Source organism: Phalangium opilio, unplaced genomic scaffold, assembly GCF_054372755.1.
Source record: "Phalangium opilio isolate 3A_F unplaced genomic scaffold, DU_Popi_V2 ptg000002l_1, whole genome shotgun sequence".
NCBI classification, from domain to species: domain Eukaryota; kingdom Metazoa; phylum Arthropoda; class Arachnida; order Opiliones; family Phalangiidae; genus Phalangium; species Phalangium opilio.
This window is the reverse complement of record NW_028324144.1, coordinates 1317605-1343942: the sequence shown is the minus strand read 5'-3', so window position 1 is coordinate 1343942 and position 26338 is coordinate 1317605. Positions and strand designations below refer to the sequence as shown.

At 36.2% G+C, this 26338-nt stretch overlaps 8 protein-coding genes across 12 annotated transcripts; 4 read left to right on the top strand and 4 right to left on the bottom strand.

The window, feature by feature from the left end:
* The first annotated feature begins 37 nt into the window (after positions 1-37).
* On the top strand, positions 38-5179 carry Nup107 (nuclear pore complex protein Nup107). The gene is made up of 19 exons (XM_089870843.1): positions 38-196; positions 257-360; positions 424-599; positions 671-739; positions 812-878; positions 963-1116; positions 1191-1320; positions 1400-1566; positions 1631-2006; positions 2069-2277; positions 2344-2462; positions 3211-3462; positions 3522-3797; positions 3859-3947; positions 4016-4087; positions 4159-4344; positions 4556-4621; positions 4701-4865; positions 4945-5179. The coding sequence occupies exons 1-19, from the start codon at positions 174-176 to the stop codon at positions 5047-5049; spliced, it is 2805 nt and encodes a 934-aa protein (XP_089726969.1). The 5' UTR covers positions 38-173; the 3' UTR covers positions 5050-5179.
* On the bottom strand, positions 4881-7103 carry LOC149718170 (torsin-1A-like). 2 transcript variants are annotated; one of them, XM_089870862.1, is made up of 6 exons: positions 6763-7103; positions 6617-6694; positions 6281-6546; positions 5737-5912; positions 5542-5666; positions 4881-5484 (listed from the first exon to the last, which is right to left on the bottom strand). In XM_089870862.1, exons 1-6 carry the CDS (start codon positions 6890-6892, stop codon positions 5210-5212), a joined length of 1050 nt encoding a protein of 349 aa, XP_089726988.1. In that variant the 5' UTR covers positions 6893-7103; the 3' UTR covers positions 4881-5209. The 2 variants fall into 2 exon arrangements, with proteins under 2 accessions (XP_089726988.1, XP_089726990.1); XM_089870864.1 differs by having other exon boundaries at positions 6766-7103.
* A 31-nt stretch (positions 7104-7134) lies between these two features.
* On the top strand, positions 7135-11034 carry LOC149718169 (uncharacterized). Its single transcript, XM_089870842.1, has one exon. It carries the CDS (start codon positions 7226-7228, stop codon positions 10970-10972), a length of 3747 nt encoding a protein of 1248 aa, XP_089726968.1. The 5' UTR covers positions 7135-7225; the 3' UTR covers positions 10973-11034.
* A 34-nt stretch (positions 11035-11068) lies between these two features.
* Positions 11069-16943, bottom strand: LOC149718168 (delta-aminolevulinic acid dehydratase-like). Of its 3 annotated transcripts, none has more exons than XM_089870860.1 (9): positions 16794-16943; positions 13352-13512; positions 13134-13281; positions 12850-13069; positions 12500-12644; positions 12347-12434; positions 12191-12277; positions 11995-12124; positions 11069-11192 (listed from the first exon to the last, which is right to left on the bottom strand). In XM_089870860.1, exons 2-9 carry the CDS (start codon positions 13483-13485, stop codon positions 11128-11130), a joined length of 1017 nt encoding a protein of 338 aa, XP_089726986.1. In that variant the 5' UTR covers positions 13486-13512; positions 16794-16943; the 3' UTR covers positions 11069-11127. The 3 variants fall into 3 exon arrangements, with proteins under 3 accessions (XP_089726986.1, XP_089726987.1, XP_089726985.1); XM_089870861.1 differs by having other exon boundaries at positions 16730-16914; XM_089870859.1 differs by lacking the exon at positions 16794-16943 and having other exon boundaries at positions 13352-14038.
* A 168-nt stretch (positions 16944-17111) lies between these two features.
* Positions 17112-20951, top strand: LOC149718167 (phosphatidylserine lipase ABHD16A). 2 transcript variants are annotated; one of them, XM_089870848.1, is made up of 13 exons: positions 17112-17352; positions 17454-17510; positions 17585-17651; positions 17771-17839; positions 17908-17990; positions 18470-18540; positions 18608-19031; positions 19097-19325; positions 19404-19467; positions 19532-19588; positions 19659-19795; positions 20151-20299; positions 20355-20951. In XM_089870848.1, the coding sequence occupies exons 1-13, from the start codon at positions 17278-17280 to the stop codon at positions 20454-20456; spliced, it is 1584 nt and encodes a 527-aa protein (XP_089726974.1). In that variant the 5' UTR covers positions 17112-17277; the 3' UTR covers positions 20457-20951. The 2 variants fall into 2 exon arrangements, with proteins under 2 accessions (XP_089726974.1, XP_089726973.1); XM_089870847.1 differs by having other exon boundaries at positions 17113-17352; positions 17753-17839.
* Positions 20843-22049, bottom strand: LOC149718166 (pre-rRNA-processing protein TSR2 homolog). Its single transcript, XM_089870868.1, has 2 exons — positions 21910-22049; positions 20843-21837 (listed from the first exon to the last, which is right to left on the bottom strand). The coding sequence occupies exon 2, from the start codon at positions 21809-21811 to the stop codon at positions 21245-21247; it is 567 nt and encodes a 188-aa protein (XP_089726994.1). The 5' UTR covers positions 21812-21837; positions 21910-22049; the 3' UTR covers positions 20843-21244.
* A 124-nt stretch (positions 22050-22173) lies between these two features.
* On the top strand, positions 22174-23697 carry LOC149718165 (box C/D snoRNA protein 1). The gene is made up of 7 exons (XM_089870866.1): positions 22174-22345; positions 22438-22619; positions 22684-22778; positions 22837-22943; positions 23017-23238; positions 23321-23439; positions 23511-23697. The coding sequence occupies exons 1-7, from the start codon at positions 22320-22322 to the stop codon at positions 23660-23662; spliced, it is 903 nt and encodes a 300-aa protein (XP_089726992.1). The 5' UTR covers positions 22174-22319; the 3' UTR covers positions 23663-23697.
* On the bottom strand, positions 23547-26280 carry LOC149718164 (XK-related protein 6-like). Its single transcript, XM_089870857.1, has 3 exons — positions 25264-26280; positions 24355-24563; positions 23547-24291 (listed from the first exon to the last, which is right to left on the bottom strand). The coding sequence occupies exons 1-3, from the start codon at positions 25641-25643 to the stop codon at positions 23687-23689; spliced, it is 1194 nt and encodes a 397-aa protein (XP_089726983.1). The 5' UTR covers positions 25644-26280; the 3' UTR covers positions 23547-23686.
* Between the last annotated feature and the right edge of the window lie 58 nt (positions 26281-26338).

The following is a 26338-nucleotide window of genomic DNA, read 5'->3' as shown; positions in this document are numbered from 1 at the left end:
AATTGGTTAGGATTATTCCTACTGTTATACTATTTCCGGCTGAAGTTCCGGGAAATTTTCACCCCAATAATACTATCCACCATCTCTAGGGGGGGCGCCTCAGTCAGTACATGTGCTTGTTGGCGCGGTTTATTTCAAATTCAGTATTTGAGTGGTTTAAATAAACTTCAATTATGTCCGGAGATAAAACTCCAAGGTAAATTAATTCCTATAAACTTAATATAATCAAATTATGGAAAATATCGTTATTTTTCAGAGCGCAGTCGCTAAATGTTGCATTATCTGCTAGAACTCCTAATATTCGTCAGAAAGAATCTAGCCGATTTGCACGCAGAAGCGTGGTATTTTCGGCCTCTAACAGTAAGCTAATGAGTTTAATTTAATTACAGATAGTTAATTAATTTAATATTTACCGCAAATTAGCTAGCACTTACTTAGGCGATAGCCCTAGCATCTTACAAGTCAAAGAAACGCCTTCTGTTAGAACAAGAATCATTCAAGATAAAACCATATCTCCGTTAAAAACGAATAGATCCGCGCTTAAAACTCCAGGTTCTTCTTTTAAAGCCGTTAGTTTCTTTAATACCTCTGACAGAAGCGTAAGTCCATTAATTATTTTAAGTAATTAAATAAAAGAACTTACTTAATTCATCTATGGTAATTACGTTAGTTTTCTGATTATGATATCACTGGAATTCCAACCGCAAGCAGATTTAATTTAAACACTCCTTTTAAATCTGTACGTTAAATTAGTTAATACTTAATAATTAATAAATACTTAGTTTAATAATAAAATTATTTAAATTCAAAGCAAATCCGCGATAGTTTTAATGTATCAGACATTACAACTTTAGCGGAAGATGATCCAGGATTAACAGGTTTGAATTAAATTAAGTTTTGTATAAATTTTGATGGTAAAATAAAATGTTAATTAATGACCCGGAATTAACACGTCATTTTAGTTACAAAAAGTTTATACGAAGAATTTATGTATCTTTATCAAAACCATCCGAGCGAACAACAAGTTTTTGAGCTTCTTAAGGCTTATGAAAAAGCTTGTGATGAACTTATACCCCTTTTACGCCAGTTATTGGTGAAATCCTCGAATACGTCGAGGTATTTTTTATATTAAAATAGCGTAAAATTCAATTGAAATTAAGTTAATTAACCGTAATCTTAATTAATTTCAGTAATAGAACAGCTGCAACGCTGTACCTATTAACTCAGGAAAGAAATACATGGAGATTAGCCAGGGGTCTTTACGAAGACAGACTAATCGCCAGTATGTCCTTAAAAGAAGATGGAACCATGAATTTAATTGTAAATTTTGAAACGGGGAACCCAAAATAATTAATTATTAATGTAATGTAATGTAATTAATTTTGTATTCAAATTAAAGGGAAAACGATACAGCGATAAAGAAATTGTCGACAATTTATACAAACACGACGATTCAGTTCGTCAAACGCAAATAGTAGTCGATTGGCTTGAAGAGAACATGAGCGATGACTTGGAGAAAAATTTTGGTGGAAAAATGGAGTATTTTTCTGAAAGTCACGTGGCATGGTAATTGGTCCAACTCGGTCTCAGAAGGAACCCTCCTCTAAACAATTAATGACTTTTACTTCAGGGAAAACACTTTAAGCCATTTAGAAAACGCGTCTTCAAACAACAGAACACAGTTTGGCGTCCGTCAACTCGTAACTGAAATGGATCCAGACGCGTCTTATCGTCAAAAACTACCAATTCACGATTTGGACCAAGAAGACGAAAATCGTTTAATGAAACACGTTTTCGTTCTAATCATGTCGGGAAAATTAGACGAGGCTCAAAAGGTATCGGAAAGACACGGTTTTCATTGGTTAGGCGCCATCATGGAAGGATGGACGCCGCATCACGATCCAAACTTTAATGCCACGTTACACGATGGGTATCAATTACTTCCGATTGAAGGGAATTTAAACAGGGACATCTGGAAAGCGACTTGTTGGCAAATTATTGAGACTGTAGGGTTCCAGCCAGCGATGATTGCGGAAATGGCCTAATATTAACCCTTTGTTTTAAACAGCAAGCGTTGGCTCAGTATGAAAAAGGTATTTACGCCGCGCTCAGTGGACACTTGAAGGGATTACTATCGGTTTGTACCAGTTGGGACGAGTATTTATGGGCCTACACTAGAGTTTTCGTTGATGCTAAAGTTGAAGAGGAGATAAGAGGGGCTACAACTCAATTACATCGACCTTTGGTTAATTTACCACCGACATCTTGGAGTCCACCGTAATTGATGACCAGTGTTTTAAAAATAGTCTATTTTCATTTGTAACACTTCGAAACATTTCGTAGAACAAGTTTGGAGCAAGTTTTTCAAGAATTAGAAGCTAGTTCCAATCAGGGTGTTCAAGATGAACGCTCCCATTATCAGAGAATCGTTCAAAAACATATTATTCTTAACAGCATAGATGGTAAGGGCGAGAACTCGCTTGAAACTAGTACCAAATAGAGTACTCACTCAATTATCGACTACGGAGTCGAGTAATAGGCTTAAATACTCGAGATACGCGAGTACTCAATCGATTTCCAAGTCGAGTAATAGGCTTTAATACTCGGGATACGCGAGTACTCAATCGATTTCCAAGTCGAGTAATAGGCTTTAATACTCGGGATACTCGAGTAGTGGTACTCAATCGACTTCCAAGTCGAGTAATAGGCTTTAATACTCGGGATACGCTAGTAGTGGTACTCAATCGACTACGGAGTCGAGTAATAGGCTTAAATACTCGGGATACGCGAGTACTCAATTGATTTCCAAGTCGAGTAATAGGCTTAAATACTCGGGATACGCGAGTACTCAATCGACTTCGGAGTCGAGTAATAGGCTTAAATACTCGGAATACGCGAGTACTCAATCGATTTCGGAGTCGAGTAATAGGCTTAAATACTCGGGATACGCGAGTACTCAATCGATTTCCAAGTCAAGTAATAGGCTTAAATACGCGAGTACTCAATCGACTTCCAAGTCGAGTAATAGGCTTAAATACTCGGGATACGCGAGTACTCAATCGACTTCCAAGTCGAGTAATAGGCTTAAATACTCGGGATATGCGAGTACTCAATTGACAACCGAGTTCGAGTACTCTCGCGAAATGCGAGCGGTACTTTGAAATTTGACCAAGATTCAAATAAATTTTTCTTTCCTTTCATTACAATTAGATTTGTTGGAAGTTATGAACAACTGGTTAAACGATACCGAAGATATCCCTCATCATTTGTATCGTTTCATGGCTCATTTTGTTTTATTCTCTCGTTTACTCGGTTTCTCTGAAAAAGAAGAAATTTGTCTTAAAATCTTAGAGGCTTACGTTTTAGTCTTAATACACGAAGGTTTGAAACCATTAGTCGCGACTTACGTAGCTACTTTACCATCTAACGCGCAAATAATTCTTTACGCCAAGTTTTTAGAAGGTAAATTAAATTAAATTAATTAAAAGTACAACGCTAAATAACGAAAATATACGTCTTAGATATCTTTGAAAAAGAGGAACAAAGAATGTGTTTAGAGTTAGCGGAGACAGCGGGTTTGGATGTTCACTTAATAACTAAAACTGTCGTTGAAAATATTTGCGGTAAACAACCGCCGAGTCCATTGGACGCTCGAAGTTATTCCGACCCTCAATTAACAATTGAAACAACCCAATTTGATTTGGAAAAGATTAACTCGTTAGATTGGTTAATTTTTGACGAATCACAAAGATCGGAAGCTACAATTCAAGCCAATAATCTTCTAAGAAGATTTATCGGTACGTTTCCTTAATTTTAATTTTTTTAATGCTAATTAAAGTTAATTATCCCTAATCGTAGCTTGCCGAAAAATCGACGCTGCTCAAAAAACTCTGCATAAATTGCCTTCCGATACGGTTTACATCGTGACGCGTCATTGGAAGAGAATCGTAATTAATTATATTTACTCTAAATCTAATTAATTAACATTAATTATTAAATATTTAATTTCTTTCAGACTGATTCTCAAGAGTTACCAGCTGAAGAGGATAACGCCATAAGAGAATATCTTTGTTTTCAAGCGTACTTGGTTTGTTTTACCGTTGTTTGAATTGACAGGTTTGAAGAAATGGTTAAAATTGTTATTATGTTTTTTAACAGCAAGCCATGGAATCTTTCAACGATTGGTTTAATCACTTTCATCACGCGAAACCGACTGAACCGGAAAGACCAGATGGTTCCGGTCAAACTGTAAAGTTTACCGATTGGGTCGCCTATGAAATTAGTTTTAAACAATACGAATCAGACTTGGATCGTTGGAAGCAAGCGTCCGAGTCTCAAACTAAGGTTTGTAAAGAGACTTAACTTAATCCACCTTATTCCCGATGCCTGTGCCAAGGCTTAATGCGCCAGTTTTCTGACGAATTTGTCTCTAAATGTTGCGTTGTCTGCTTCAAAGTCGAAATGCTGAAACCTTTCTAAAGTGGATGACGCACGCGTTAATAAGCCTCGATACACGCATATTTTTTGTCAATTAAAACTATTTTCGACCATTTAGAACACCGTCGATCGTTTATACAACGTTTTACTGTTCCCCGAAGGATGGATGGTAGACCAAAGAACTGTAAGTCAATTAGAATCATCATTACGAACTGAAATCACGACCTATGAAATTTCATAATCTTCGGATATTTCCTTTTTAGGAACAAGTAGATGAAAATCGTCAAAAACAAATGGACCTTTTAAGAAAACTGTGCATCCCACAAATCACGACTTTGTTGCAGAACGTTTTGTATCAGACGGAGCAATTTAAAGAATGCGTTCAATTGTCGGATATAATTGCTGATGAAAAATACGGATTATTCAAGGTAAAGATCACTCGATACTTTACATGATTTTTATTTTATTTACATAATTAAAAGTTAATTATTGAAATTATAATATTAGGAATTCAGTAAAGAGGAATTAAAAGAATTCCTAATTAAAATGCGGGAGTCGAGTCTTCAGTTATTGGATAGAAATTTGGATCCATTTGGATACGAATTGGAATGAAATGAATTAATATTTCCACGATGTTTCTTTTTATATAAAATTGCAATTCTTTCGTTTCGTTTTCATTGACTTGTCATTTCATTTTGTATTTTGAAAGAAATAAAAAATATTCTGTCTTTCTTCATAGAAATCCATTGTTTACGCGTAAACATTTTGTACGTTAGACCTTATTATGACTACATTGATGATTTAAATGCAGTGCAACAGTAATATCCAAATTTTTGCACCCAAAACGGGAAAAGTACTCGTAATCCTTCGGAGTATAAGTTAATTGATTGGCGATATTCTCAATTTCTTTATCGGCAATTGTAGGGCAACGTTTTTTCCATAAAACGTCTTGTATGCATTGTTTGACTTGTTCTTTTTCCAATGGTAAAAATGGTACAAAGACATCGACAAGGCTATTAGCGATAATATTCGCTTTTTGTAATCCACCTAGAAATTAGATGAAACATTATCGTATTTCCTTTCGAATTTGACCTATAAACGAACCTTTTTCGTTAAAGGCTCCGTTTAGAATATCTTTTTGAAAATCTTTAAGCGTAACGTCTGTTCTTTTACCGCCATAGTGTAATGTGTTAAATACGGTATTTGAAATATGGTCTGACCCCGTATTGCTGAATAAAAATTAACTTGTTTCAGTTGCAGTTGCGTAATGTATCTCCCTGAGGGTTTGTAACTACTCACCTTAAGAAAATATATACGGCTTTACGGTAATCTACCCCATTTATATTCTCGTAATAATCGAGATACGGTTTTAAAGTGTCAATTACTCCCGGTGCAACAACGTCAACTTCGTCAAATATAAAAATTGATCTAGGGCAAGATGCCACTTTACTTTCAATGGTATCTTTAACTATTTTCTAATGTAAAAGTCGTGTAAATCTAAAGCCAATTAACACACTTGATAGTATCATGGATAAAGAATGTGCGTTAGGAAATTTGTTTTCACGCTATAGGATAGGCAACTCCCTATCTCAAACGACAGCATATTGTGACATCGGTTGTCAGCACGCGTAAAGCTAGGTCTCTATGTAACGTAGGTTTGCGCGTACTCACAAGGGACAAACGTAATACTAATTTTCAGGTTTTAAATCTCGAGATTTTAGATCCTGAAAATGGATCTTTCTTTCGTCTCTTGTCAGCACTTACAAACCTACGTTACGTGAAAGCAAATTTCCTTACGCGCATTCTTCAACCATGATAGTACTACTACTATAGACAATCTTACAGCGTAACGGTTTTTTTCACTTTCGTGTGGGAAATCACTTTTCCCAATCCATTGTTGAACGAAATTGCTTCTCATTCCCTTTTTATACAATCTATTAACAATAAAACTACTAACGTAGTTTTTCCCCGTCCCTGTTGGCCCATGGAAAGACATAACTAATGCTTTTTTCGGTTCATCACTATACCAGTGAGATTTTAATGCGCGTAACACTGTCTCTTTAACAAGATGTTGGCCATAGAGGATTTTGTTTATGTCTTCCTCTAGACCTTAATTAGCAAATTTGAACCCCAAAAGTTAATAAATACACTAATGTCATCGTAAAGTACTTCATTTTACCCTTAAAATCATCAGTTAACCATCCATACTTTTTCTCGCAACATTCTCTAATTTTACAATTCAAAACATAGACACCACCTTAACAATTAACAGAAACTATAGTTATTGTATGTACCAATGGTTGGTGAAATATTTGACATAATTACCACCTAGAAGTCCAGATAACGCGGCTGCACCAGTTACCGCCGCTATTGTAAAAGGATCAAATATAGCTTGCGATTCCTCTACAAAACATAGTAAAACCGGGAAAAGTATAATAAGCCTTTGAAAGAACATAGCTGCCAATTTAACTATACTCAAATTATTTTAAGTACTTTTAACTAATTAACGCTAAAAATAAACTAGTCGTAATAACTACTGAGATTTCGTTTTGAAAACTGAACCTAACTTTTTCAATGGTTGATAAATTTCTAGATTCCGTAACTAAAACCATTATAAGCGCGTTTAAACAAATCCCAGCGAAAGAGTTCAGACGACACGACTTATCCTAGCCAATGAACGCGAGCGGTGTAGTACGTTTCTCCGGTTGCCATGACAACCAGCAAGGGAAATTATAAACAAACTGAGAAACACGTGTATTTCAATTTCGACGTTTAAAAAGTTGAAAAAATGGATCGAAACGATATTTTAAACCAAAAATATTGTCAGAAATTGGAAAAAATCGACAGAAATATCGATTTGGCGCTATCGGAAATAGCTACGTGTTTAAAATCATTTTTGCCTAATGAACAATCAACGACAAAAAGAAAGGATCGTCGAGCCGTACAAGAAGTCAAGGAATTAATTCCGTTTGTGCAAAATATTTTGCAGTTTTTTCACGGATATCCCAATGACAACTTCGAAGAATTATTGCTGCCGCATGTCGGAGAAATCCGCCAGCAAAATTCGTTACCCTTAATAGACGACGAACAATTAAATCCTTGTAAAAATTGCGAGTTTGACGAAAACGATCAAACCACGATATTACTAGAAAATGACGAAGGCATGAGCCCAAAACTAGCTTGGAATATGCTCTGCTGGCACCTCGAAAAATACATTCAAAGACAGCTATCAATTCAAACTGAATCAGACAATTTTGACCCAAAAATGGGGCGATGTACTTGGCAATATTACCTCCAAAAACTAAGCAACGTTTTATCACCCGAACGATTATGGGAATTTCACATTCACCTTCGAACGTATCAGCTACGTTTTTATAAATGCCCCTGTTTCGGAGACGAATCTAACTTGAATTGTTTCGATTGTTTGGTATCACTTTGCGTTAACAATTACATAGAAGACACTAAATTCTTAACGACGGGGAGTTTCGGTCAATTAGTGATTACGAGAGACGATTTGTACAGTATGTACGCGAGAAAGATTTCCAGTTTCGTCAACCTCATTTTCGATAATATCGAAGAATATAACAAATCACCGCTCGCAACCGGTCTAATTCGACAAATGAAATGTTTCCACGTTAGATGCGGAAATAACATCAACCATACAACTTCTATAAACGAAACCAAATTTCCCGAAACAATTTTACTCCGAATTATCGAACTACTTGACAACTTTGAACGAAAAACATTAGGATTTTCCAACAGCGTAACCCAAAGTTACTTGAACTTGAATGACCTACTTGTGTCATTACCGACTGACAGCCCCGAACAATCGCCAATTCATCAACCGACCACCACAACCGTTTTAAACGACAAAGACAATACGGGAACTTGGAACTGGAGGTTGGTTTTAGTCGAAAAAGGATTTCTAAACCTACTACAAAGAAAACTACACAACTCGATAAGTGAATCCGTCATGGAAGCATGTCAGACGGAATGGAAAATATTTCTGGAAACCAGAAGTCCGAGAAAAATCGAAATGGTCATCGATGGTAATTATCGCGTTATGAACAGCGCTGTGGTTACAATAAACCTCTTGGACAACTACAAACCACTTTTGGCTTCGTCTTACGGCGCCTTGTTTCCATTTTGCGCATCGTTCTGTCACGTAATTCACACGTACTTAGTCGACTTAATCGATCACGTCAAAAAAATATCGGAAAACGCCGCAGTCGATTGTTGTTACTTATCCTTATATACCTGCGTCTATTTAATCGAAAAGCTATCGGTGTACAGCAACTTCTGTACTTGCGGAAGACCAAACAGCAACGGCGAGAGTCAATTGCAACTCTTAATCGGCACGGTCGAAAGCCAATTACTCGAATGGATCGATTTTCTAAAACTCCGAATAACAACGCATCATTTAAAAGCGATTCTATGCGGAATCCTGCAAGATTGCGACAGCAATAACTTCGAAGAAAGTAAAAGTTTCTTCGAAAACGAAAGAATTTCGCATTGTTTAACTGTATGGAACGTTTACGTTAAACGATTACTGCATGATATGAAACAGTGTTTACCACCGGACATAACTTACGATTTATATGGTAAAATCCTAAAAGATTCGGTAAACCATTTAACAGCGAGATATTCCAAAGTAAAACCCAGCGAATCAAGAACGGTACAATTACGAACGGACATTACGTTTTTACTTTATTGCGTATCCGAATTTTTACCGTACTTAACTGAATCTTTGAACGAATACCTTGGCATTACCGATATATTGAAACCGAACATAGTTGTTAAAGAAATTCATAGCAATTGTTGCTCTTTGTTAATAATTTTAGCTGTCGTGACGTCACCCTTAGGAGCTTTATGCAAAATTTACAAGAATGGTTTCCCGCAATTACAAGACAACGTAATAAGCGAAGGTGGCAAATCTAATTGGTTAACGTGGGTCCACCCGATTTTATTTCGTCAATCAAAGGATGGTAATCTCATATCGAGCACCAATGTATGGTTAACGACGAAAATATGCATATCGCGACAAAATATGTCAGTACCGTCGTTGGTTTTGCGTTCAGTAACATTACACACTTGTACTCTGTCAATATTACTCATGACGCAAGCTTCAAAGCTACCCCCTGGCGAAGACGAACGCAAATTAAGCTTAGCAACGGCGATATTAACCCTATTAAAATACTCCCGACACAAACCTAGGGAATTAGGATTAGTTTTAATACCAGTCATTAACTCCTGCGAAAATTGGAACATTTTCGACGGTCATTTGGTAATTAACAGTACCAACGTTAAAAAACCATGGTGGTACGTGGCCCTAACTGAAACCATACTACAATACTTGCAAAATTCAATCGGGAGTTCGTTAACGAACATCCTTAGATTGGCCACGGTTTTAAATTCTTCAATGATAACCGAATGGAAGAGCGTGTACCTTCACTTACGACAAGTAGTTAGGTGTACTTGTAACGAAACGCAAGTCATAGACAGGGACACGGCCATTTACCAATTGGCGTTAAAATTGCTTCAAAGTTTAGTCGAATCCATTAGCGGTATCCCGCAAACCATAATTTTATGTTTGGTACAATTACAAGAGTACATAAACGAAAGTAATTCAATGGATATAAAACCAATACGTAATTGTGTAGGCTTACAAGTACTCTTGGACATCGTTTGCAATAACTTAATAAACGATAATTTCTTAGAGGTATGCCTGGGTCAGAAAGCGACTTTGCAGATGAAACTAGTGTGTAACGATGTCGCTAATTGTTTAATTAATTTAATTGTAATTAAGGATGATAATAATAGTAAGACAGTTCCATTATGGGCTACCAATGAATCGAACCAATTTTTAAAACAAATCGAATCAACATTCGCAAATAAATTGGACAATTACCAGGTTGATTCGGAAGACGACGAAAATATCCGTTTAATGTTAACGGATGTCCTTAGAGACGCTAAAGGCGTCTGGGCCATCGAGTACTTACACGAAATAATGCGCGGTAACGCTACTTGGATACGAAGTAGTTTAGGCATCCCTGGATTTTTAAGTTCCGATTTAGTGGTTAGTTCCGTTTGTCCATCTCCACTTCCTCCATTGTTTAAAAGTACTGGTGAAGACTCGGAGAGTTTGTGTCTCCCTGAAGATGACTCTGTTAAAGAAAACAACAACCACCACCGATCCACGCCCCCCTTTAACACAAGTGACAACGAAAATACCCTAAATTTAAACGTCGCGAAAAATATTGAAAGTAAAATCTACATTCCATTAAACATTTTAGATGAATTTGATAAAATAGGAGATGAACCGTACACCTATGATAAAATATCGAATGTTAAACATTTCTGGGAAGCGCTGCTATCTCATTTGCCTTACATGGGTTTAACAGAGGAAGGTTTTAAAGGATTGTTAAGTAATCGTTGGGATATTAACAATGAAAAGTTGTTAACCGAAGGAGAAAAACGTGGGGTGCAAATACTACGTTCTCGATATGGTTTAGATAAACAAAAACCGACAGTGTAAATAAACATCAACAATTTCCCCTTAATTAATTTAATAATTGAGTAATTCAATAATTGGCACAACCCATATATATTAACTTAATTAACGCCTTGTAAATAAGTTTTCGTAGAAAAATATTATTTTCCCTAACAAATTTTTTTAAACAAACAATATGTTCAAGGACTTTCGTTAATCCAATCCAAGACTTGCGGTGTGAAATAAGATATGATGACATCAGCACCTGTACATGATTCAAATGTTTAAAGATATATCGTCATGTCATGTTGGATTGCATGGTAAAATTAATAGAAATATTTGAACATTTTTTCCTCGTTGCGCGAAAAATATTTTAAAATAAAAAATAGATTAATGAATTAGGAAATAGTGGAAAGATATTATCAAGAAGTGATATCTAGTTTATTAGGGAGAAGGTATAAATTCTCCACATTTATAATCTAGCTTTATCTCCAGTCCAAACGTATAGTAGGTCCGGAGTTAACCCCCGCCGCCTCTAAATTACAACCAGCATGCATCTCATTGGTTCTTGAAAACTCGTTCACGTCAGCGCGACGCGAATGACGAAAATTACAGTCATATTTTCCGACTGAGGAGAGGCTGCGAAATAGCCCGGCCTCCTTTTACGTCCCCCCTTGTATTTTGAAAGGGGGACTGGGACTGGGACTATGGCGCGCGAATACTTAGGCATCTTATACCTTCTCCCTAATAAACTAGATATCACTTCTTGCCTTAATATTATACAATAGACATACTTCCAATTTGAATAGTACGGTACATGTATAAAAAAATATTAGGAGAGGCGAAATATCTCGGCCTCCTTTTACGTCCCCCTTGTATTTTGGAAGGGGGACTGGAACTATGGCGCGCGAATACTCGGGCATCTTATACCTTCTCCCTAATAAACTAGATATCTCTTCTTGATATTATATAGGGAAAACAGGACAGAAAATGTGTTGACCGTGGAAAATATGCAAATCATTTCTAATTATTTTCCTTGAAGGTGTCAGGGAAATGAAATCTCTCACCGGCCCTTCTCATGGATGTTAAAGTTTCCATCACAATAGATTTTAAGTTAAAGGCGCCGGCATTGGCGCCGTGAATTAACATAGCGTACTCGCCCGAAACTTGATAGATAAAGAGAGGATATTGTGGAAACTATAATGAAGAATACCGATTTGTAAATAACTGAAAATAAAACACCTTCTCTAAAAGATGTTTTACTTGATCTTTCGTCTGTCTAACTATATCCAAATAAGCTAATCCAGGTTTAACCATAAGCATATCAGCCCCTTCTTCTACGTCTCTCAACTATGCATTACAAATTAACAAAATTATCAACTTTCAACTAAATGATTCGATACTTTCGTATGATCTTACAGCGGATCTTAACGCCAACCCTTTACTGCCAAGTGGCAATTGGTAACATCGTCTATCTCCAAAAGACGGAGCTGATTGCGCCGCGTCTCTACGTTAGATTATAGACCTTTAGTAATTGGCCTTTTTTTATATATCAGTTGGGTTTTAAAGTACCTAAAAGGCCCGTAGAAATTGGAAGCGAATTTAACAGCGTAGCTTAGAAGGGAAACCTTATTTTCCAAAGAGGCGCTAGCGAGAGCGGCTTTGATGGCTCCAATTCTACCATCCATCATGTCAGATGGGGCAATAATATGGCTTCCTAATTTCACCCCATTTTTAATTGTTAGTGATCATCCAACGTAATACGCGGCGTATAGATAGTTTAGACACATGGAGGATTCATACCATTTACACCAGTCCAGGATGCTTGGCTACCTGGAGGACAGAAACCCGTTCGCCAGGTACCATGTCCTCCTGGTGTAAATGGTATGAATCCTCCATGTGTCTAAACTATCTTCTCTTACCAGCCAAAGCGTAGTTAAGAGCAACTTCGGCCAGTCTTTCGATACTGGCAGGGTTATTTATAGCACCATTTTCGCGTATGATGCCACAATGTCCGTGGCTTGTGTAAGCGCATAAACAAACATCGCAGGCTACTAGCAATTCAGGGAACAGTGAGCGTATCTTTTTAACTGCCAATATGACAGGAGTGTTTGGGCTATCAGCGTTGCTTCCTCTATCATCCTGAATTAATTATTAACGTAGAATTAACCCCCTATTTTAAACATCTACGAAGAGGGACACGTACTTTACTCATTTGAGTTGGAACCCCGAATAACAGGACTGATTTTAACCCTTTTTTCACAAGTGGTGACAAATGTTCCTCAATTCTATCAACCCCTAGTCTAGAGACTCCTGGTAAGCTCGCAATTTCTTGAACCGCGTTTGGACTATCACTAAAGTATCAGTGACAATTAGACACAGTACATGTGGTAATGTCCAGTTATGAAGGTAGACTTATCTTACACTATGAACAGAGGATACATCAAATTCTTTGGTTCTATCGATGTATTATTGCATTGCCAATCTCGCATTAAAGGATGCGAATAGCTTCCATGCAACAAATGATTAGTTGGTGGCGTGTACGAGAACTTAGACATGATGTTCGTTCTTACTACGCCCACTCTCTTCATTTCATTAACAAGTCACGCAAAAAAAATTCCGTATTAGCTAGGTGTGGTTGGGGGTGAAGAGGGCTTCCCTTTCAGTATGAAAATGAATCTCTCATTCTATCTACCTTGCCCGTATTCCCCATCCACCCTCCCCCCTCGCTAACCTCAAAAACCGGAGAGAAGAGGAAATATTTTAATCCGTTTCGATACGGTCGTCCATCAAATTAACCCTAAACTAAAGGGTTGCCTCAATCTAACGGGGTGAATACTTTGACGATGCCAATCTTATTTCTTTTCCAATACTTCGAAGAGCCCGAAGAGGATCTTTTCTTAACTAGGGTCCAGACAAACTTGTTTTACGTCCATCCGAAGTCGGAAATTGCCTTAACTCATATCATAGCGCTAATGTATTTTCTTTCGCAATTTTTTCACATTACGATTTCTGGTAGGATTGCACTTTACGTGACCCACCCAACTAACAATGGTTTCTAGTTAATTAGACTGTGGGGAGTCCGAAAAAAATAGTTAAAAAATTATTTGGCCGCCGCAAGTTAGTTAAAAAAGTTTTTGAAAATTTCAAAATCCACTCACTTACCCTCATTGAAGCCGCTATCCGCTTAACGCATTCTGCACTCAATCTTGCAAAATAAGCCGGGGGGGACTGTGAAAAATTGACGTACTCGCGCCGGAAACATTTACGTACTCGCACCGGAGATATAGCTATGGGATTTTTTAAGCTTGCTGAAACTATTCATTTCTGATAAAAGGACGGAAATATAATGCGAGAAAAACTGCTATGTTTTGGGAAAATCGTTGAATTTTTGGGGAATTCGATAAATGATAACGGTAAATTTTGGTAAATGCCGTCAAATTATTCTTGAATTTGATAAATCTGAAGGACAATATTTTGGAAAAGGTGTCAAATTATTCGGGAATTTGATAAATGTGAAGGACGATATCATGGAAAAAAGTGTCAAATTAATCTGAATTTGATAAATCTGGAGGACGTTATTTTGGAAAAGGTGTCAAATTATTTGGGTGTTTGATAAATGTGAAGGATGATATTTTGGAAAAGGTGTCAATTATTTGGGAATTTGATAAATGTGAATGACGATATTTTGGAAAAGGTGTCAAATTATTTGGGAATTTGATAAATGTGAATGACGATATTTTGGAAAAGGTGTCAAATTATTTGGGAATTTGATAAATGTGAATGACGATATTTTGGAAAAGGTGTCAAATTATTTGGGAATTTGATAAATGTAAGGGACGATATTTTGGAAAATGTGCCAAATTATTCGGGAATTTGATAAATGTGAAGGACGATACTTTGGAAAAGGCATCAAATTATTCCCGAATTTGGTAAATGTAAAGGACGATATTTTGGAAAAGGTGTTTACATTTATCAAATTGCCGAAAAATAGGCACTATTTCCAAAATATAGTTGCAATGACTTCCAAAATATTGCTGAAATAACTAGACGACTTTTCCAAAATATTGAAATAAATTGACGCCTTTTCCAAAATATTGAAATAAATTGACGCCTTTTCCAAAATATAGTTGAAATAAATTGACGCCTTTTCCAAAATATTGAAATACATTGACGCCTTTTTCAAAATATAGTTGAAATAAATTGACGCCTTTTCCAAAATATAGTTGAAATAAATTGACGCCTTTTCCGAAATATAGTTGAAATAAATTGACGCCTTTTCCGAAATATAGTTGAAATAAATTGACGCCTTTTCCAAAATATAGTTGAAATAAATTGACCAAAATATAGTTGAAATAAATTGGCGCCTTTTCCGAAATATAGTTGAAATAAATTGACGCCTTTTCCGAAATATAGTTGAAATAAATTGACGCCTTTTCCGAAATATAGTTGAAATAAATTGACGCCTTTTCCAAAATATAGTTGAAATAAATTGACGCCTTTTCCAAAATATAGTTGAAATAAATTGACGCCTTTTCCAAAATATAGTTGAAATAAATTGACGCCTTTTCCAAAATATAGTTGAAATAAATTGACGCCTTTTCCAAAATATAGTTGAAATAAATTGACGCCTTTTCCAAAATATAGTTGAAATAAATTGACGCCTTTTCCAAAATATAGTTGAAATAAATTGACGCCTTTTCCAAAATATAGTTGAAATAAATTGACGCCTTTTCCAAAATATAGTTGAAATAAATTGACGCCTTTTTCAAAATATAGTTGAAATAAATTGACGCCTTTTCCAAAATATAGTTGAAATAAATTGACGCCTTTTCCAAAATATAGTTGAAATAAATTGACGCCTTTTCCAAAATATAGTTGAAATAAATTGACGCCTTTTCCAAAATATAGTTGAAATAAATTGACGCGTTTTCCAAAATATAGTTGAAATAAATTGACGCCTTTTCCAAAATATAGTTGAAATAAATTGACGCGTTTTCCAAAATATAGTTGAAATAAATTGACGCCTTTTCCAAAATATTGATGTTGACATTTGGTTCTTTCTCAATAATTGTCGCCTTTCCCAAAATATAGTTGCAAAAAAACTAGACTCCTTTTCTGAAATATTGACGTTGACATTTGCTAATTTCCCTATATTTTGACACCTTTTCTCTACGCCTTTTATTTAAATTTTTTTTTACAAAAAATCATATTTACCAAGGATTTGACACATTTTCCCAAAAATAATGTTGAGTGAATTAAAAAAAATCCCGAATAATTTGACGGTTTTTTTTCAAAATTTACCGTTATCAATTATTGAATTCCCAAAAAATTCAACGATTTTCCCAAAACATTTCAGTTTTTCTCGCATTTATATTTCACTCCTTTTATCAGCTTAAAAAAATCCATAGCTATAAAACTCCGGCGCGAGTCCGGCAACTTTTTACAGTCCCCTCTGGCTTATTTTGCAAGATTGAGTGCAGAATGCGTTAAGCGGATAGCGGCTTCAATGGCGGTAAGTGCATGGATTTTAAAATTTTCAAAAATTTTTTTGACCAACTTGCGGCGGCCAAATAATTTTTTAACTATTTTTTTCGGACTCCTCATGGTCCAATTAACTAGAAACCATTGTTAGTTGGGTGGGTCACGTAAAGTGCAATCCTACCCGATTTCTAATCGGTTTCGATCCACGCTTGTTTTACGTGTGACCGGGCTACAAACAGACACCCACACACAAAACCCCATCGCAATGCTAGGTGTGATTGCTTGGTCGCGCAAAAAAACATGCAATCCGATAATTACCGTAAACGTGGCAGCTATCCAATATCCTTCGTATCTTCTAATGTGGTTTCAAATTATTACTTACTATTATTTATGGAATCTTTGAAATTGACGCAAAAGCGGCAAAAGTAATTTATGTACGAGATTCAGCAAAATACACACGCACGCGCTTTTTAAATGTCCACTTGTCCTTGGATACAATGGAAGTTCATAGACCGTAACTATTAACATGGAGCAATAATACAGGAGAGCAAACTGATAAAATATTAATAGGAACAATTTCAAAATGCCTTTAGAGGCAGCTCCTAAAAAATATTAACATGGAGCAATAATTGAAAAGAGGTAGCTGCAGCTGCTAGCAACATATCACCATGAATTAATATTTAAGGTGAGCGAGCGTTTGTGCTTATTTCCGTGCCTGATCGTGGAACGGTGAATGTGTAATGTCATTCTACCGTGTCGGGCTGTCGGCTTTTTGAGCCATTAGTAAACAAACTCTGCTAAGCTTCATTTATTTAACTTAATTCTAATTAATTAATCAGTATTGTTTTAAATTAATATAATATGTTATGGGTTTAGGTATGTTATTTCGATATTTGAACGGTCCGCGTTTATATCGCTTATATAAAATAGGAAATCAAGAGGTAAGTTGACCTAATAGTTGCCGTGTTAACGTTGTAACTTAATTTAATCGCGATTCCCGTGTTGGTTTAATTATAATTAAATATTTATTATTGTAATAAAGGGTTGGGTTTATGTACCGAACCAACTTGAATCATGTGGGGACAACATTTTCAAAGCGGTAAATAGAAAAAATATTTAAATAATTGAAGAAAAATGTAAATTTTACGGGCATGTTTATGTTTTTCAACGCAGATCTCGGTAGCGTGGTCGATATCGGTCTATACCACGCCTGTCCTAATTCCTTATTTATATAAACACGGTACTTACACTCACTCAAATTAATTATTTAAATTAGACATAACACTTAGCACTTTTTTAAAAAAAACAACCCAATTATGTATTTACAAAAATACAAAACAGATTATTTTTGCATGGAAGGTATCTTGCATTTCATGAAAATCGCGACAACAATCGGAGCTATTCTCTTAGGTTCCATATTTTTACGAGGTACTTGACTGCAATTTAATTTCGTTTATTTTTAAAGATCATGCTTAAATGTTATTTAAAATTTAAAGGCATCGGTAGATTTTTTAACCCAAATTACGCGACATTCCTACAAGTTCTTGAGAAAGCGTGTGAAAGATTTCCCCAAGAAAAGGTACTAAAAAAGAATTTAAAGGAAAATTTCGGCTAAGATAACATTATACCTTAAAAGAACGGCCATTTTTTAAATATAAAAGGAATTAAATATTTGAATAAAATTAATTATCTCTTATTAGCATTTAATTAGTTTTAAAAAAGCGGACTACTGCGCCATCCGCCATTGCTTTAGTGGCGTCTGCGTGTGCGTGATCGAGTTGGCTATTACCTACCTTACGCCTATCTCTCTCAGCCAGTCAGAATTCAACCAATCCCTTTAGGGGTGGCTATCAGACGTCACTAAAGCAATGGCGGCGCGGTAGTCCTCGTTTTTAAGGCTAATTAAATGTTAATTATTTTGTAATAAGAGATAATTTATTTTAATTTTAATATTTTTCCTTTTATATTTAGAAAAACGCCGTTCTTTTAAAGTATAATGTTATGTTAACTGAACATTTTCTTTAAATTATAAAATAATAAAATTCCGCGAATCTATAGGCTCTACTTGCAAGATACGACTTTGAGTTTCACGAATGGCCTGTAGAATTCAACTATTCACGAGATGGAGTGTAAATTAAACTCGTGAAATTAGCTTAAATATTTAAAAGTACTTAAAAGCTTAAAATTAATTCGCAGTCCAGAACGAATCGACGTCACTTTAGACCGACCGGGAAAACGGAAAACTATGCTGGAAAGTTTTAAACTTTTACCGTGCAAAATGTTGGGTTATTTAGCGATTCACACGTTCGGAAAGCGAATGATCTACCCTGGTTCCGTTAAAGTCCTTCAAATGCTTATGTCCAAGATGTTAATGGATGGTAGAGCGAGATTGATTGAGAAATTCAAAGGGGAGAGAACCAAACTGCTAACGAAAGAGGGCAACGAACTAGACACTGTATTCGTGGATAGACGCAAAAACACTGATAATCAAGATGGCAAATATTTAGTCGTTTGTTGCGAGGGAAACGCTGGATTCTACGAATACGGTGTCATGTTTACGCCCTTGGATCTTGGTTATTCCGTTTTGGGTTGGAATCACCCTGGATTTGGTGGAAGCACCGTAAGAACTTTTCAAAAAAACAAAACCCGACGCTTAAAATCCTAAATTACACGATTCTACCGCAGGGTTCTCCTTTCCCTGATCAAGAACAAAATGCAATTGATACGGTGATGCAATACGCGCTAACAAAACTGCAATTCCCGGTTGAGAAAATTATCCTATTTGCTTGGTCAATCGGTGGTTACACAGCTTCCTACGCCGCCATGACATATCCCAGAGTTAAAGGACTCGTTTTAGACGCCACATTTGATGATATTTTACCACTGGCCACGGGAAGAATGCCCCCCAGTTGGAGTAAATTACGCATAAACATAAAAATAACATTTATGTAATAATATTCAAGTTTAAATAATGCTTTTGCGTTCATTCCAGAACCGTTAGTTGTTCAGACTATAAGGGATCACATGAATCTAGTTATAATCGACCATGTTTACAAGTATATAAATAACTTGTTATTGCTTAAGGATATTAATGTTATTAACGTTTCATCTTAAACGCAGTTATTCCGGACCCATTTTATTATTTAGACGAGCTAAGGATGAAGTTATCTCGACAAAGTAAATAAATTATTAGCTTTTTTTTTATGAAAGTTTTGGAAGTAGAACACTTGTTTTTCTCTCTTATTAGCGACCATGAGCCTTTAAAGAGCAACAGAGGGAATAAACTGGTTGTTAAACTACTTATGTACAGATTCCCCAAGTTAATCACGAAAAATACGTTCGCGTTGTTGCAAGAATACGTCGAGTCTGACAAAAACCAAAAAGGTTTGAAATAACAAAAACATTTTCGGGGCGGTTCCCCGTGAATTTCCCCGCCTTTTCGGGGCGGTTCCCCGTGAATTTCCCCGCCTTTTCGGGGCGTTTCACCATCAATTTCCCCGCCTTTTCGGGGCGTTTCCCCGTCAATTTCCCCGCCTTTTCGGGGCGTTTCCCCGTCAATTTCCCCGCCTTTTCGGGGCGTTTCCCCGTCAATTTCCCCGCCTTTTCGGGGCGTTTCCCCGTCAATTTCCCCGCCTTTTCGGGGCGTTTCCTCGTGAATTTCCCCGCCTTTTCGGGGCGGTTCACCGTCAATTTCCCCTAGGTTTTCGGGTTTGTTTATATTATTCCCTTTTCTTTTTAGCCATAATTTCCAGCTCAAAGAATGTCGACGAAAACTACTGCGATACAGTGTTTTCGTCATACATTGATTCTCTACCTACTTTCTCCTACCCCATGATGATTGGTGATGACATTAGCGAGGAATTGAAAGAACAACTCATCATATACTTGGTAATTTTCAATTCGTAACTTAACTTTAGAAGATTTTTAACTTAATTTTAAACAGGTTGATAAACACATGGATGACTTTGATTCAACACATTGTGTCCCGTTACCGAGTGGTCTATTTAGATTACCATGGAATCCAACGTCTATAGATTCAAATTGACTAGGATAAAGAGAATTAGCGACTTTAAATGTTTAAAAAAAAAAAAAAAACACTTCAGATATTAAAATAAATAAAAGGTATCAAAATCTTGTTCCAGAATTTGTCGTTCGTTAATTGTTCTTGGGGAAATTTTTTTAAGAATTAGAACTTATTTTTAATCGAATGGAACAAGTGCCTTAAATAAAGATAAAAAATTTAAATACGCAGAAAGAAATTGTATTCGTATTTTAAAATATTTTAGGAAAATTCAAAATTCGTTGTTGAATGAAAATAATAAAGATCTGAGTATGATTGTGTTCTCTCGCTAATTAATAAAAAACACCATCTTATAGCTCAAAAAAACAACTTTAGCTTGTGATGTATTATAGAAATAAAGCTCAACGTAATTAGCGCAATAAGTATATTATATTTATAATTTTTTTTTTACTTTCATTTTTTTGGGTTAAAATAAATAATTGATGTTTAAAGCCAATAAAGAATTACATCACGCCATAATTGTGTTTGTTTCAATATCATTAATGCTAATTAGCCTTATTCCTAATCAGCGCCACCTACCCATAGCGGCGACTTTGAGAACTACTGTAAGCGGCAAGCCAATCAGATGTCGCTAAAATGTGGTGACGTCATTTTTGGTAAGACCCCGAGAGTGCCCGTCAGTGACGTCACCACATTTTAGCGACATCTGATTTGCTTGCCGTTTACAGTAGTTCTCAAAGTCGCCGCTATGGGTAGGTGGCGCTGATCAGGAATAAGCCTGGCTAATTAAAACATTAAAGTTCTTTCTAAGCCTATTTTGGTCTCCCTTTCTTATTGCCCCTCGTTACCACAGTCCATTCGTCAGTTTCATCCGATTGTATATTTAAATCCCGCATTTGATTTACAACATCGGATGTTCCATTAGTTACATCCATTTCCCCATTATTAGACGCGGCGGAATTCCCCTCCCCTTCATTATTAAAAGCGTCATCGGAGTTCTCCATTTCATTTGAATTGGCTGTGTTATAAGTTATATTGTTTGGCACTGCAGCATTTAGGATCGCGATATCCGATTGAATTTTGTCTATTTCGTTCGAAATATACCATTTGTAATATTTAGTTAGACGTTGGCAAGTGTCCTCCAGACTGCCGTCTTCGATGATCGTGTCAAATTCATTATTGAGAATCTCGTCAAGATATTCACCAACTTCCTCAGAGTGTAAATCCTTATTTTGTTGGAAAAACTCGGCAAGAATGTTGCATAGCCATTCTACTTTTTCTTTCGCAAATGGACCACCCATGCCATGAGCTATGGCTATTTGAAAAGCCGGCCATTTGTGAATAACGCATTTGACCGCTTCCACAAAAACACCGGCCATTTTTTTTTTTTTTGGCTAAGCCTTGGCTTAATTTGAAAAGCAAAAACCTATCTTAAGTCTCTTAAACATAATTATTTATAAAAAATAACAGTACTTACGTGTAAAGATGACGGTTATTAAGTTATATAATTAGGTTAATTATATTATTAATATATTAATTTTCATTTTATGAACAAAGATAAAACCGATACAACATTACTAACAGCTTCCAGCATTAGCACATGGTTAAATGGAAAGTTGGAAACTTCATTCCGCCGTTCAGTGCAATAAACTATGCGAACCGGTTTTGCTTTGATGGTATTGAAATCTTTTTATGTTTATTACGCTGAACGAACTATGAAAATTAAATTAACCCTATTGATCCACGGGAGCCAAGGCTTATAAATAATCGTCCTTGATTTATTCTTTCGATACTGTTATGTTTATAATCTTTCGTTAGATTTAAAATTAAATTAGTTTAATTTTAGCTCAAAATTGCGATAAGGGCTAATAAATATTAACCATAACAATGGCATTAATTGTTTCTAGTCCAAGGTAAAGTTACCTTACACTAAAGAAAAACACGTGTAAACATTTTTAGTACCCACGTGTTTTTTAAGCCTTGGTCTATCAAATTTTTATCCTAGCTCTTCAAAACTATGCGAACAATGTGGAAAATCATCAAAATATTGTTGTCCTAAATGCTCAATTAGATCGTGTTCACTATCATGCGTTCAACTACACAAAAAACTCCAAGATTGTGACGGCGAAAGAGAGAAAACCGCATTTGTCAAGGTTAAGGATTTCTCCGATTTTGATCTACTCAATGGTAAAATGGAAAGATCTTTCACAATAAACGCGATAAAACTAAATTAGGGGGTTTATAATTAAAGATTATAGGCTACTAGAAGAAACTGGACGATATATTGAGGGTGTTTCTAGAAGCAAACGTCAGAAACACTTTGGATTTCAACCATATCTCCCAGGGGTAAGGAAAACTAAACTTTTTAATCATTAAAATATTGATCTAATTCTTAATTAATTAGTGGTTACACCGCCTAAAAACTCAATGCCAATATCGGGGGATTAATTTGAGGCTTCTTCCAAATACATTCACAAAAAGAGTGCAAAATTCCACAAGATATATCTACAAGTAACCATACTTACTTGAATGAATGATTGATTTTATAATTTGGCCTATTTTAGTCTAAATTTATGTATTACAGCAAAAGGATAATAGCCTGGAAGTTAGAATGGTATTTTACCCAAACCAATCAAGTCAAGATACAAAATGGAGTATTAGAAACAACTCCATTATCGGAGGTTTTAGAGAAACTTCTAAAAGATGGTGATGAGTCGGAGTCCTTACAAATTTACCAAGGTGCTGGAGTATCAGGATTAAAGCTGTTATTACAAAGTAGTTTACCGGAAACACACCCCAATTTTGGGTAAATAACTAAATATTAATTTTCAGAACACTGATAGAGTTTAATTAATTAATTAGCATCCTTAATTTATGAATATTTTTAGATACTACGAATTGGATGCTAACGAACCTTTAAAAACTGTTCTAAAGGGTAGAACTGTTTTAGAATATCCGAGTATTACAGTCGTAATAAATGATTACATTCATGGTTATAAGATTTTAGGTAAAAATCCGGGTCTATTTAGGCCTAAAAGTCTTCTAAATTAACATTACCTGATTTACGTCAATTTTCAGACCCGGAAACAAAAGAAGGAGAAATAAGAGAAGAACTTCGTGCTAAAGAAATTAAGCCAATTTTAATTGACAAAAGAGATTTGATCGATGAAAATAAACCGGCCGATATTGTACTTGAACCCAAAAAAATTAGCAAATTTTTTGATTTTTGAAAAAAAAAATAAAAATAAAGTCGTTTACGATAAAACTTGTGTCCTTTTCATGACCAGAAACGGTCGTAAAATCCCTAAATAACACAACATAAAGACGAGTGAGACGCTAGAAGATATAAAATGAAATATAACTAAGGTTAAATGATAATCTTCGGGAGTATTAAGAGCGAAATAACTTCCCAAAACCATTCCGATGTTTTGAGGCAACGTAAAGACGTAATAAAGAATATGTAGGCTTATAACTTTCCCGATGTTATTGAAATTTCCCTTATATTCGACAAAAACGAAGATATAAATGAAGCCGATCCAAACAGAGGCGATCATTTTGACGCAATCCTTGTTGGTTTGGTTAACCATGACGCATGTGGCCATGACGGCGACGTGAATGGCGCATAAAACGAATACCCAATATTGGAAGACAACCGCGAATAAGGTAAGAGCCACGACGCGGGCGCTGATTGATAAGTAAAACCAGAGGAATTGGACCAACAGACAACAAACTTCGTTTTCCTTGTAATCGGGGTCCAACGCGGCTAAACTGCGATCGTGTTCGCATTCCTTGTGAAATCTCGTGACGGTTGAAGTCACCGTGAACAATGAGATGACGACAGATACTATCTGAATTGTAACTGAGGGATTTTTAGACAAGATTAGTCCAGATTACTTACTGTCTTACGAAGCCGTCAACTTACTAGTTAAAGTATTTTGCGTTTCAAGGGGAACTGATAAAATAATGTAGAGTTGCAATAAAATTTGCGGTACCGCTTGTAAGAAAGCGATCATCAAATTTTGCGTGGCGAAATTATGACTTTGATAGATTTCATTCACTTTTTCTTCGTGTTCCTTTCGATTACTTCGATCGGCCATCGCTTTTATTCCATAATAGAGCATTTTAAAGTAACTATAGAAGTATAAAACAACGTTAATTATGACAATTAAATACTTCAGTTGCAAACACTAAAGGCTAACAGAAAGTGAGCCCGGCTTTTGTATAATAGCATGGGATAATTCGCGTATGAATTCTTGCTCGAACATGCGGACAAATCGAATTACACGCATTTACTAGATTTGCACTATGGTCTGGTCACTAGCCCTATCTCTTGGAACACTTTTAGGAAAATGAGATATTTCAGTACCAAGACGGGAAGTTTGAACTATTGCCGATCTATCGCACCCATTATCAGACTTCCACGACCAATACATACTTTTACCAGGAAAATGGGTTTTAGAAAAGAATGACAGTCCTAACATGAAACATTCTGCCCTAAAATGGAACACCCCCTGCCTAACTTGGAACACCCCCTGCCTAACTTGGAACCCTCAAATTTAAATGCGAGAAACACAAATTAGCGTAGATATGCCAACAATATCTATGATCAACAAGAACAAACAATATTCGAACGCCCCGAAAGCCGAACTATATAACGTAGAGCGCTGATAGGTTCAGCAAAGAAGGAAGTGACAATAAGCTTCGTATCATCATCAACCCCCTGCAGTGCTTCATTTTCTGTATAGATTTCAATTAACCCATGGCAATAGCAAATAGCAAGGTCCAATCTTCGTGGCAAGACTTTACCTCGCTATACAGTTGAATTACCTACCTATAGAGTGGCCATAAAGAGAGTGTAAACACCGCCACAACATAAGTCATGCCGCAACAAAGCTTCCATAAAATCCCCTTTTCTGGCTTGGTCAGAACGTGGTAAAGAGCGTACAACGCGAACAGAATGGATGGTGCGAAAATAAAACTTAGCGTGAACGCGAAACGCCAGTAATTCTTATGACTGTTTTCAGCATCCGAGTAATGTCTCAAAGCGACCAGTACATCACTGACCAACTCGGCCACCAAACTTCCCACGCATACTAACGGAAAAAAGACGAATTTGGATAACAAGTATACGCTGGTTGGTACGGGGATGCAACAGAAATGTTCCTTATTCGGCGTCCTTCTGCGAATATTCGTCAATCTATCCGAATCCATTTTGTTCCGATTATCCTCCAGGAGACTAGCTGTTGTGTCTTCAATTGTTCATCAACCATGAAGCGAATGACTAAAACAGGACTACGATAACAACTCTCTTATCGTTATCGCTGCCTTATCGAAGTCTATCGAGTGTTCATGGAACTTATAACATTCCTTATAGGGATGGGAAAACCGGAAGAGGTATCACTTTGTCCATATTGCAAAAATGCATAATAACGGAACGGTTTGCGCCACAACAAGGCAATTAGCCTAACGATTAGTGTAAACTTAGCTAGTATATCAAGTGTCATTCGAAAGTTTATTTCAGTGACCTCATGAACTCTTGTGGACTGTTTAAAGCTAGGCTCCCTGGTGACGTACAAAATTAGGATCTGTATTTGTTTCTGAGTACACAAAGCTCACCGTAATTAATTTCAAAGCGATTTCTGGGGGAGGGGAAGTAAATGTATTCCCAGGCTAAGCTCGCTGCATATGCTAATTAGGTCGCAAATAATTACCACTTTTCTAGTCCGCTTTAGAATTGCAAAGTCCATGCTAGGACAAGCACGTACCTACCTAATATTTCCACGAATACGAACTGCGCCTTATGTGTAAGTACAGCCCGATTGCTAATCGCAAAAGGGATGTCAATCGAAACAGAGATAAAACCCGAAGTGTCTCGCGTTATAATGACACATAAGATGACGCTATCA

What these genes read in the sequence shown, in the direction of transcription:
- Nup107 (XM_089870843.1), top strand. Translation starts at nt 174, where the DNA reads ATGTCCGGAGATAAAACTCCAAG. An exon ending in GGTATTTTCGGCCTCTAACA is followed by an intron (nt 361 to 423) that starts GTAAGCTAATGA and finishes ACCGCAAATTAG; the next exon opens with CTAGCACTTACTTAGGCGAT. An exon ending in CGCGTCATTGGAAGAGAATC is followed by an intron (nt 3,948 to 4,015) that starts GTAATTAATTAT and finishes AATTTCTTTCAG; the next exon opens with ACTGATTCTCAAGAGTTACC.
- LOC149718170 (XM_089870862.1), bottom strand. Translation starts at nt 6,892, where the DNA reads ATGTTCTTTCAAAGGCTTATTATACTTTTCCCGGTTTTACTATGTTTT. An exon ending in GTTAACTGATGATTTTAAGG is followed by an intron (nt 6,547 to 6,616) that starts GTAAAATGAAGT and finishes TTGCTAATTAAG; the next exon opens with GTCTAGAGGAAGACATAAAC. An exon ending in GTGAAAAAAACCGTTACGCT is followed by an intron (nt 5,913 to 6,280) that starts GTAAGATTGTCT and finishes CTTTTACATTAG; the next exon opens with AAAATAGTTAAAGATACCAT.
- LOC149718169 (XM_089870842.1), top strand. Translation starts at nt 7,226, where the DNA reads ATGGATCGAAACGATATTTTAAACCAAAAATATTGTCAGAAATTGGAA.
- LOC149718168 (XM_089870859.1), bottom strand. Translation starts at nt 13,518, where the DNA reads ATGAAGAGAGTGGGCGTAGTAAGAACGAACATCATGTCTAAGTTCTCG. An exon ending in TCTTAACTACGCTTTGGCTG is followed by an intron (nt 12,645 to 12,849) that starts GTAAGAGAAGAT and finishes GGGTGAAATTAG; the next exon opens with GAAGCCATATTATTGCCCCA. An exon ending in TTAGACAGACGAAAGATCAA is followed by an intron (nt 12,125 to 12,190) that starts GTAAAACATCTT and finishes TCTTCATTATAG; the next exon opens with TTTCCACAATATCCTCTCTT.
- LOC149718167 (XM_089870847.1), top strand. Translation starts at nt 17,278, where the DNA reads ATGGGTTTAGGTATGTTATTTCGATATTTGAACGGTCCGCGTTTATAT. An exon ending in GGGACAACATTTTCAAAGCG is followed by an intron (nt 17,511 to 17,584) that starts GTAAATAGAAAA and finishes TTTTCAACGCAG; the next exon opens with ATCTCGGTAGCGTGGTCGAT. An exon ending in GATGAAGTTATCTCGACAAA is followed by an intron (nt 19,589 to 19,658) that starts GTAAATAAATTA and finishes CTCTCTTATTAG; the next exon opens with CGACCATGAGCCTTTAAAGA.
- LOC149718166 (XM_089870868.1), bottom strand. Translation starts at nt 21,811, where the DNA reads ATGGCCGGTGTTTTTGTGGAAGCGGTCAAATGCGTTATTCACAAATGG.
- LOC149718165 (XM_089870866.1), top strand. Translation starts at nt 22,320, where the DNA reads ATGGCATTAATTGTTTCTAGTCCAAG. An exon ending in CGATTTTGATCTACTCAATG is followed by an intron (nt 22,620 to 22,683) that starts GTAAAATGGAAA and finishes TTATAATTAAAG; the next exon opens with ATTATAGGCTACTAGAAGAA. An exon ending in TCCACAAGATATATCTACAA is followed by an intron (nt 22,944 to 23,016) that starts GTAACCATACTT and finishes TATGTATTACAG; the next exon opens with CAAAAGGATAATAGCCTGGA.
- LOC149718164 (XM_089870857.1), bottom strand. Translation starts at nt 25,643, where the DNA reads ATGGATTCGGATAGATTGACGAATATTCGCAGAAGGACGCCGAATAAG. An exon ending in TCTTTATGGCCACTCTATAG is followed by an intron (nt 24,564 to 25,263) that starts GTAGGTAATTCA and finishes ATACTTCTATAG; the next exon opens with TTACTTTAAAATGCTCTATT. An exon ending in AACGCAAAATACTTTAACTA is followed by an intron (nt 24,292 to 24,354) that starts GTAAGTTGACGG and finishes AAAATCCCTCAG; the next exon opens with TTACAATTCAGATAGTATCT.